Source organism: Mycteria americana, chromosome 1 (genome assembly GCF_035582795.1).
Source record: "Mycteria americana isolate JAX WOST 10 ecotype Jacksonville Zoo and Gardens chromosome 1, USCA_MyAme_1.0, whole genome shotgun sequence".
NCBI lineage: Eukaryota > Metazoa > Chordata > Aves > Ciconiiformes > Ciconiidae > Mycteria > Mycteria americana.
In genome coordinates this window covers 15,717,301-15,728,218 of record NC_134365.1, presented here as the reverse complement: position 1 = coordinate 15,728,218, position 10,918 = coordinate 15,717,301, and the positions used below count along the sequence as shown (strand labels likewise).

At 44.6% G+C, this 10,918-nt stretch overlaps 1 protein-coding gene across 1 annotated transcript in view; it reads right to left on the bottom strand.

Moving 5' to 3' along the window:
- Window positions 1-395: 395 nt before the first annotated feature.
- The window catches only part of CDHR3 (cadherin related family member 3), a 64,944-nt gene continuing 54,421 nt past the window's right edge, over window positions 396-10,918 (bottom strand). Inside the window, exons 16-20 of the mRNA XM_075506842.1 lie at window positions 8,160-8,341; window positions 6,778-6,791; window positions 5,246-5,277; window positions 4,304-4,352; window positions 396-1,483 (exon numbers count right to left, since the gene is read on the bottom strand). Coding sequence (XP_075362957.1) covers window positions 1,158-1,483; window positions 4,304-4,352; window positions 5,246-5,277; window positions 6,778-6,791; window positions 8,160-8,341 — 603 coding nt within the window. The 3' untranslated portion in view covers window positions 396-1,157. The remainder of the gene's footprint in view (window positions 1,484-4,303; window positions 4,353-5,245; window positions 5,278-6,777; window positions 6,792-8,159; window positions 8,342-10,918) is intronic.

Below are 10,918 nucleotides of genomic sequence, written 5' to 3'. Positions count from 1 at the left end.
CAGCACCACGACGGGTGGTTTTGTAAAGCATAGAATCCTTAGTGAAATTACCCTGGGCGTCCCCATCCAGGTCCTCTGTTTTACAACAGAAAACAATGTATGTGACAGATTGGATAAAATCTTCATTGACTGTCCCTGCTCAACTTAAACCAAGTATTTTCTTTTGCCACCTGATATCAGTCCCTTGCTGCCAAAAAATCTTTTTGTAATCAGGAAAGAAAAGAAGCCAAGACATTGAGTATTAACTCATCATTTATAATTAATTTTCTTCAGATTAAAATAATTTTCTGAAATCTTGTAGGGTTTGCTTGTTTTATATCAGGTTCTTAGACAGCATATACATTATACATGCCCACACTTGGAAAAGATTATTTCACCCCATGTGTTTATTGTCATTATTCTTTTGAGTGTGTTCCACTTGATTCTGTAAAACATTAAATACGCCAGAGGAAATACCAAAGGTGAAGATACTGAATGCTGCTAGTGCTACAACAGATAAATAAGCTGAAAGTGTTGACATGACAGCCTGAGATACCATAACAAGCTGTGGGTTTTCTCCACTCCAAAACTGCTTTCAAGCCGTGGTTTTTTCTACAGCAAGATGGGAGGGCGAGGAAGGGCTGAAATAAAATACTGAATGAAAAGAAAATATTTTTAGCTGTTACCAGCAAACTTTTCAACCCTGATATGCTTTTCACCCATTCTGCTGCTCAGCAGGGACAGGAGACCCCATTCACTGGTGAGAAAGCATGTCTGTGTGTACGCTGCCCTCCCCGAAGGCGGTCAGAGGATGTGGTGTCAGTCTGGCGGCGCAGAGCTCTTCCAGGAGGAAACTGCCAGCGGTGTAGCCCAGGGGCAGTGGGCAGCGGATGCTTCTATCTGGGACTCTGCTTTTATTTCCTCTTCCCCGCTTTCACGTCCTCCCCTTCTCCCCCACTCCTACCGGTACCTGTCAAAGGTAAGTCTGGCTTCATCCTGCCTTTGGGTCTAGTTTATGCAGCGGTGGCCACCTTATATTTTGCAGCTGGGATATATATAGAGAAAATCATATCTGTCAGCATCTGTTAGTTCTTTGGCTGTTCGGAGCAGTGGCCATTTGGGAGGTGCCTTGGAGTCTTGTGCACCCTGCTTTAAGGCTGGCTTAATGGGCGAGGAGGTCAGTATCTGCCTTGGGGGGCTGGTGAGAACAACCCCCTGTTCCCAGACTCCTCTTTCTGCTTTTGTAATCTCAGCCCATCCTGTTCTGGTGTTTCCGATTGCCCTGCCCAGGGCCTGGCAGCTGGTTTTGTCTCTGCCATCGGCTCTTTCCTGTTCTCTGAAGGCTCTATTTTGCTTGGTGCCTCTGCTCTGTCTGTCCCTTGGCCACTACCATCTGTGGCACTGGATGTTACCTGCGCAGCTGGTGCCGGCTGAAGGGGCTCACCGCTCTTTTTCCACCTCCTGGCTCCTGACTGTGTATTGAACTCGTACATTTTGCCAGTGACTTACAAGGGAGAAAAGACAATCAATTAAAATCAGTTCTGCTTTATCAGATTAAGACATGACAGTCCTCAAGATGGGGCTGAAATGGGAAACGTGAAGCACCTGGAAAATCAGATCATTTTGGGAAGGTAGCCCTGAGGGGGAAAGCCTCATTTCTGCAAACGAGCGTGGGGACCTGGGCGTCATGGTGGCCTCTCAGGGGTTGGATGTTATTCTAGCAGTATAAAAACTGACTCTGCGTTTCGGGGAATAGAAATATTCAAAATAGGACCTTGTAATCTTCTATCTTTATCTAGAGAGAGGCTACCAGCTACCACGGATTAACATGGGCAGTGTAACAAACACATCCATAGTCCTTAGTTGTTAGGACTAACCCTCCCAAAACTTAGGCCTTTGGCCGTGCTGGGAAGGGCCATTGTATATGTCTGTGCCTATTTTTTTCAAACAGAGTTACCTACTTGATGTAGCAAAACCTGCTAGGAGCACAATATCCTATATATATCTTCCAGACCATGTCAGGTCATCTAGGTTGACCCAAGATTTGGAGATCTGGGATCCCCCACGAGTTTTGGCTGTATGCATGGCTTCTCCATTTGCACAAAATGCTTTCCTCCAGGCTCGCTGTGCACATTGTCTATTAATGACAATTTTTGCTGTTTATGCAAATAATTTGCTGTTTATGCAAATACATGCTCCCCTCATATGTATAAAATATTGTTAAATTTGGGTTGTTTAGCACACATGGCTACCTTTCCTTGTTAGAAAGGTTTTTGGCCCTCTTCAGATTTTATGGGTAATTTCTACTTGTACATTAAAAGCAAGTATCTTCTCCTTCAGTTCATTTACTACCTAGAGATAGGTGGAAATACTGCCATGCATCCAGTGTGATTGCCTCACAGTCTAAATCACTGTCTCTTGCTAAACAGACAGAGAATCAGGAGCTATAGTGGCACTTCTTGTAATTAAACATTATTAATATGAGACAAACAAGAGACCATTAAGGCCTGGAAAGAAACAGTGGTTACGTGTTACTACATGTTACAGTTTGTATCAGAATTAATGGTTTCTGACACATTAACACAATTTGAGCAATTAAAGATGAAACTGGATCTCTTTACATGTTATTTCTTCTGACTGCTTACAAGGCAGGCATGGTAAAGCAGCCCAGATGAGGAAGCAGCTCCTGACCATCCCTCCTAATCATATGCAACAGATGATGTCCTGGGAATTATTAAATCTCATTTCCAAACCACCAAGACTTGATCCTCTAGGGTCTGGGATGAGCCATGGAGGGGAGAGGGGAGGAGTGGGGAGCACACACTTCTCTGCTGACACCACAAAGCTGTCTTATAGCTTAATGTTTGTGTCAGGCATGACGCAAACACTATGGCTCTGGAGGGCAGTTTGGATGGGCTCAGACATCCTTAAGACCGGCGTGGTCAGGTTTGCTGTAGGAAGGGAGCCACCAGCTGTCCTGCAAAAACACCAGGAAGCAGCTCTTGCAGCGGCCTAGAGAACATCCATGTTTAATACTTTACAAATGCAGTTACGTAGGGAAAAAACAGGGACTTTGGAGCCCATCCCTCCAGATCTCTTTATAAATAGCAGGTGGGCTTGGACCTGGACCAAACTGGCCTCAAACAGCCTCATGGATGGGCTTAATTGCACAGTAGGGTCCCATTTGTTCACCCAAATTCTGCTGAAGTCCCCATGCCTAGTGTTTCCTATTAACTCACAGCATCCGACAGCTCCGAGCCAGCTAATAAGAAACACAAGGTACAGGCACTTGGGTGGAAATTTGGCCAGATGAATCCAAGCCTTGAAACAAGCCTGCCTTCTTCTGGATAATTTTTAGACCTATTGTTTCGGACCTATTTTTGGATCCATTTGTTAAAGACCTATTTTGACTATCACATTTTACCAGCCCCCCTGCTCCATGCTGGGGCCCTCAGCCATTAGAGGCAGGGCTGGGCACCCTAATGCCCGTCCAAGCGTCGCGGTGCAGGGCTCAGGCAGGGGCTGTGGTTCAGGGGAATGAGGTAAGGTGGATCAACCTTTAGAAAAGAAACATTTTTCTGTAATGAACCCTGCTCCAGAGCACAGTGGCTATCACTTGGGGAAGGGGATAAGCTACACCTCCTGGGTCATCCTGGTTTTCCTAGCTTTCACCTTAATTTCACTTTTCCTAGCTGGTTAATCAGACATGCTCAGAGTTAGCGTAGCTGGAGCCTGGTGACACACTCAGTAGCTGATGCCACCATAACTGTATCTAAAAGCAAATGGTCTTCCCTTTCCTCCCCAACAAGCGATGCTCGAGCCTTAGATAAACAGCAGCCATGCACTGTCGCTGCAAGGGAGGAGGTTTGTGCAGGAGTGAGTAACTCACCCACCTGCCCTGCATCCAGGGAGAGGTTTAAGAGACAAAGTCAGTACATCTGCGGCAACATTAATCTGCTGGCCATTTCCCAGACATGGGAAGGGTTCACCCACGTAGCCAAGACAGCACCAGAGCAGGAGGCTTGCAGCAAATTCCTCCCCTCCCACCTTCCTATACCAGATCCGTACATTCAGGTTTAGCAGAGGAGTAGTGAATAATCTGGCCATTGGATGTGTGCTTTCAAGGGCCATAAGTATATTCTACCATTAGAAATGTTACTAGGGCACTGTCTTGATTTTCACTATCTGTGAAATACAGCTCCCATTCTCCTTGGAAACAGCAAACCTAAAATATGAAAAGCAAATGTCGAACCATATTTAAATCAACTAATCCAGTTTGTTTCCAGCCAAATATTCATATCCACTGTTAATTGCTTTTTATTACCTGGGTCTCTGGCTTCTCCATCAAAGACTGTGTTTAGCTTTGTCATTGTCTGTGAAGAGAGACAAAACGTGAAATGAATCCTGTGAATTACTGAAGTAAGAAGGAGGAGCAGTGACTTGGAAATGGTGACCTACATGGATGGAGGTGGATTTGTATGACCTGCATATTGCATTCCTGTAGGCTGCATTTAATCAAAACTGGCAACAAAAGCCATTTGTGGTGTTGGGTGTTGCCACTAGATGTTCAAAGGAGAATTAATAAGGTCTGACATGCTAAACACCTCCACATGTGTAACCACAGCAGGGTCACCTCCACCCAGAGGAGGCTTGGGAATCCCCTCTCTGAAGAACTAGGGGAGGGAGAGTACAGTAATGAAAGTGCCTTGCAGTCTCCTGAAAAAGGAAGCAGCCCCAAGATCTAGGAGCAAAGAAAGATCTATTACAGTGGAAATAACTATGGCATTTTGCTGCAAACAGCTCATCAAGACCAAGCTCTTTACAGCTTGGGTACACTTGTGTACCTTACTGGTTGCACGCAGGCAGGTCAGGGCTCGCTGCACAGGCCAGTGGTGCCTCCGCAGCACAACATCGCCGTCAGTGAAGCTGGGGCACTTGTCACCCTGCCGCTGCGGCTGCAGCGAGCCTCCTTGTCACTGCTCTGGGCACAGCCTCTCTGGCCTCCCACGTACGGGGCTGCCAGAGAGGCTGGAGAATTTGGCACTTGTAAGCAAAGGGGCCACAGCGTGGGTGACCACCCCTCACACCCAGCGTTGTCTCCAAATACAGAGGCCAGTCGGGGCACTGAAGTGTTTTACATTTGGGGCAATCCCTTTTTCCTCACCTATCATGGAAAACAGAAACCTTTCATAGAAAGGGTCCTACGATCATATTGTATGATGGGGCTGGGCAAAACTGGGTTTTGTATGAGGCTGGCAGTACTTACCACAACCACTTCTTTCTTAGGTTTCGCCTTTTCTACAGAAAGGAAAATGCACATTGTAAAGAATCAGATTTTTCTGACAGTGACTATAGACACTAAAGCCAAGATTTCCTCAAACAAATAGACATTCTTGGTACCCAACATCTGAGACATCTCAAATGAGCCTTACTTCTTTTCAAAGGCTGATCCCTCATACTATTTGAAAAGCTAACTCCTTCATAGTATTTTGGACTGAGAATCCACAGTTGCCAATGACTAATCAAAAGTTTAGTGTTTGTCTTATTCCTTCAGTAATTAATAAATAACAATGGTTTCTTTAACAAATTTCCCTTTCTAAATAATATGAACAGATATAGAAATTCACCTTTGTGGATATTTGAACTACAAATGTAGATTTTTCTTTTTTTCCATGAATGTTTGTAGTTGCAAAGCTTGTGCACTCAAACATGCGTTTGGAGACAAAACAGGGAAGTGCTGCAGATCCAGTCAAGTAAAATTCAGATTGAAGAACAGTTTGGTTATGTGTGAATTTACCACACTATTAACTCATCCCACATGCAAACAAATACAGCAGCAGAGCCACAGGCATCTCGACAGCACGGATTTGTGGATGATACCCAACTAGTTGCTATGATTTCTTCTTGCTCGCTCCTTGCCAATTTGTTTAATGGCCTTTCTTTGGAGAACTGTATGCCTGGCCACCAATGGGCTTTACAACCAGGCGTGCAATACTCTAAAGTGGTGCAGATGGGTCTCAACCTAAGCACTGATGGGAAACCTGTCTGGCCTTTGCTGCCCAGCATTTGGGAACCAGTTTTTCATAAAGCACCAAGCAGCCATTTTTTGGAAACCAGCCAATGCTGAAATGTCTCAAATTGGGCAACCAAGAGAACAGCTAATTTTGTTGGGTTTTGTTAGTCACGTGTTTTTTCAAGCTGAGAGATACTGATTGAGGAGAGGGAGTTACAAAGCAGGGTCTTACTGAGCCCATATGAGCCATGCTTGCTAGCAGAAAGCTAATGGGACTAAAAGGAACAAGACTGCTTAAAAAACCACTTTTTTTTAATGTGCATCTTATAGCCCTGCTAAGTTATACAAACCCCTTTAAAAGCACCAATACTTTAAAATAAAACTTCAGGTACATGAAGTAATGGTGTCAAGGCAGCAAACGAAGGGATCAGAGAACAGGGAATTAGAGTGGAGAGGGCTCTTGAAGGTGCTGTAGAGGGATGGGATTATTTTTTAACAGACAGCATATGAATTGCATGTGAAAAATACAGTAATTCTTTAGCATCCATGCCAGAATACTAGGCTACTCTGAATTTGTTTTTTTACCTAATTGTTAATAGATTTTAAGACCAAAAGGACCATGAAATCACTTAGGTAGGCCTCCCATAACCAGCCAGGGTTATTTAATCTCAGTACTCTTGTACTGGGTCAAATTTATTTATCTAGAAATGGATTTAGAAATTTTACACTGAATCATAAACAAGGTCTTGTTGTGAAGTATTAAAATATGGAAAAGAGGTACACACCTGGAGCATTTATCCTGTAATGAAAAAAAGATTAAGAGCATAGTTAACAAATGTCATACTTTTGCTACATAAAAATATCATGCTTTGTTCTCTTTCATTTGGCAAGAAGGATGTGTTTCCTTGAGTTCTGGGATTTGCTCGATTTGTTTGGTTTCTGGTTTTGCTTTCACTGAAGGCCTGCATCATTTAATGCTGCTCTCAAACAGGAAAACAACCCTGAGCATTGCTCTAGCACCTCTCCAAGAAGGGATGATATTAAAGAAATAAAGTCTTATTGATGATAGCATGATGGATTTATCAAATATTGTCATCTTGTTCCATCCTTGGAGGAAGGTCAATTTTTTTGATCTGATGTGCTCAGATAATACCTTTTAAAATATTTGAAAGGTTGTAAATGTTTCTGAAAATATAGAAATTGCTTTTTAATGGGAGAGCCTGGCTCCCGATGAATCACTTCCCCTATTAATAAATAATAACAATAGCCAAGCTATATGCTGCTAGATTCATTTGTCATTTTTATCACAAATTGCTAAATTCCTTGCACACACCATTTGAATTATAATCACAGTCATATATTACCTCCTTACATTTACTATAATTTCTAAATTTAGGTCCAAATCCTGAGAATACTTATAGAAATCCTTTTTTTTTTTTAATCCCGGTCCACTTAAAGAGCTGCTTATCTTTGTTTTGTGAAGTAGAAAGTCAATTTAGAGGCAGTCTGGCTCCCGCCCACTGAGAAGGCAGCCAGCAAGGATCTCTGCCACTTCCCACAATGAACCAGAGCTGGTCCCAGGTGCTTCCCTGGCTTTTGCCAAGTGCGAGCACTTAGAGGTACCGTGAAGCTTTATGGGCCAGAGCCTTGCAATGGGCTTGGGTAAAACTCCAGGAAATCTGCGGAATTTTTGCCAGAACAAAGAATTTGGCATGAGCACCAAGGTTTGGAAAGGACTCCGGGATCCGTAGCTGAGAGGGAGGAAAATGCATCCAGTAACTACCTAGATGGGAGCTCCCTTGGAGTGGGAGCCAAATACAAACTAAAAACGTTTGTATTTTTGGTGCGCACAGTCAGGCACAGACTCTGACTGCACCTCATGAGCATAACTGCCTTTAGAGGTCATAATTGTTAATTCTACTATTACCTTCAGCTAATGCTAATGTTAGTAAATCCATGAAAAAAATGCCATGGACATTTTTCCGTGATTTCATATCATTAACACCAAATATCACCGTAGCTAGTAACAGCATTTGCTACAGCGAAGGGCATACCGCTATAAAATATTCAAAGCATAAATTTAATTACGGCTGAAAGGCCTGAGTTCTCTCTGTCATTGCCAGGTGTTGCTGGGCTCTTCCCCAGCGTGACATTTGGGAAGACTCACAGAGGCGCGCCGCCTGCTTTGCCTGCCGGAGGGCAGCCGGTGCGGACCCACGTCACCAGCAGGAACCCCAGGTACCCCAGCAGTCCGAGGAGCAGCAAACTGCCGAGGGTGATGACGAATGGCACGTACCACGCCGATTCAGAGTAGAGGTTTTCCCTTTTGGTCACAACAGTGAAGCCAGGCTTTTAAAACAAGATAGGAAAAGTTCCTCAAGGCTGCATACTTGTAAAGTTACTGACGCCAACGGCACCTTTCATCTGGTTGAACTTCTGCACTGAAGCACCTGGCCCAAGCATGCCCTGGGGCTCTGCAGATGATGGGCAGAGGGAGATAGTGTCTGCTGGAGACAGTGATTCATCCCACGTACCTGCCTGCTGACTGCCAAGACAGCTCGGATGACTGAGATGGACCACCAAGCTCCTGGGGCAACTAAAGGCAGGTGAAATGGAGCCCACCCATGATGCAAAAAGGAGGTTCCAGACCATGTTTCAATGTCTTATATTAAAACAAGCATGCCACGGTGGGGTTTAAAAGCCTCAGGTTGCCTGAGAAGCTGCGAGCACACTTGGAGGGTTGGAGGGTGAGCAAGTTCAGGGAATACTGCCATTACCAAGATAATGGTTTCTTGTTACCTGAGGCAAAAGTGGAAGTAGGTCATCTTCACTGCAGTGATCATTTGGCCCCCTTCGTAAGAGGAGTTGAACCCCAAGGAATTGGGTTATTGTATAAAAAGAAATGAAACTCCTTTTTTTTTCCCTGTGACTTGTTCCAGAAGGGAAAACCACACTTCCTGAGCAGTTGTGACCTCCCACATCTTCCCGAGTGCCAGGAGACACGGCTCTGAGCTGTCACGGCACTTGGTGCTAGCAACTCATTCGTTAAGGTCCCATCATGAAACTATCCTCACACAGATCAGAAATTACTCATCTGCTCTATCTGGGTCATTACCTAGTGTGGTACTATTAGTTTTGATTGTCTACTGAAGTTTTTATTTAATTTTCTGTAAGACATTTGTAATCACATTGTGTATGAAATTTAGTAGGGTATCTTATTTCTTTCCTGGTTAAGGATACCTTTAAAATAACTTATTTAGCCTTGCAAAACAACAGGTACATCCAATCCTTAGAGAAATTCTCAGATAATCTCAAGATCACCACTACCACCGCTCGATCCTCACTGGGACTGAAGTCACAAGTGACTTTTTGTGATGGGGCTTCTTTTCTACACTACCAGCCTTCCAGCATCTGATTCATCAAGTTGCTGCACTGAACACATGTAAGGAGTAGTGATGGGAGAAGTTGCTGTAATGGAAGTGCTCTACTGGAAAACAGACTGGAAGTGGAAGGCTGATATCTCTGCAGAGGCAGATTTAACACTGTGGTATGTGGTCTAGACTGTTTGTATTTGTGGTAAAGCACGGGAAATAAATACAGAATAAGTTTTGTTATTCAGCTTAACTTTTCATTTCCAAATCAAGTAGGGGGAGGAGAAGGCTGTGAGAAACTATTTATTCCTTCCCAACAGAGCATTAGATAATAACAGGGTTATTAATCAGTCTGCAAGTTTGGATTTAAGAATTTTCAAAGCAAAGTGTCCAGATTTGTACGTGCTGTTTGCAGGATCCCCTGGTTCTGGCTCAGTTACCAGTAGTCCCTAGCAGATCCAGACCGTTTTACAGTGAATAGCTCTTTTACCCCTTCACCAGCATCCTCATATTTTCATTCCTGCACGCGAGGGAGAAAAGGGTAATGCCATCTGCAGGCAGGCAGAAAATGGATGGACTCTGGATGATGGAGAGGTGGTGCAGCAAGGGATGAAGGCAGCGACCAGCACAAGGATGGGGACAGAGTGGTCTGTACCCTCAGGCTACGCTGCTTCTGCAGGCAGGATGAAAGCAAGCTCTCCTAAGGTCCTGCACTAGCCTGATGGAAATCAGCTCCAAAATGAAACCGGTGAGCCAGAGCTTGCCTGAGATGGCCCTGCGGAGGTGTAGGCTGTGTTGCTGGGACGCAGGCCCACAGCTCCACAGGCTGTGGAGGCCAGATCCCACCCTGGCTCCTGAAAGCTGTGCAGCTCCCTGGCTCAGCTATGGACCACCCTGTGGGCAGTGAGCTCAGGAAAGACCCATCCCACCCCTCTGGCTTTGCTGTCTGAAACCTGCTGAAACCTCAGCGACACGCTGAGGCTGTGCACAACTGCTTCAGTTCCTGACAGGCGGCTCGAAGTTTTACACAAGGGTGACCTCAGGGATGGAAAAAAGCCCCTTCCAAGTGATGAGGATTTCTTGTTGTTGTTGCCTATTTCAACTTTGGTAGCCACAGATTAATGTGTCCCACTGCTAAAGAAGCACATAGAAGTGCAAGGCAGCTGGAGGAGTGAGTAGCTATGAATAAAAAGAGGTAGTGCAAAATGCATGTGCAAAGTGCAAAATTTTAAGGTTCCAGGCAAAGGTTAACCCCTGCTCTTTTCTTATTAATAAAGCTGCCAAAATCCAGTTATGTGGTAATGGCAGCGTGCCCGGTCCTTTGGCTGCTTGCCCTTTTTGTTTTAGAAACTAAAACACGAAACATCTGTTATGACTCTCTACCTGGGACCAATCCTTGATGATGCTGAGCATATCAACCACCTTTGGCTTCAGTGTAAGAGCACGGGGCTCAGCACTTCCCAGGACTGGACCCACTGTAGGTTCTTGCTTCCCTTTTGCATGCATCCCTCTTTTCTTCACTCCTGTGCCCATGAAAGAACCACAGAAGTGGACA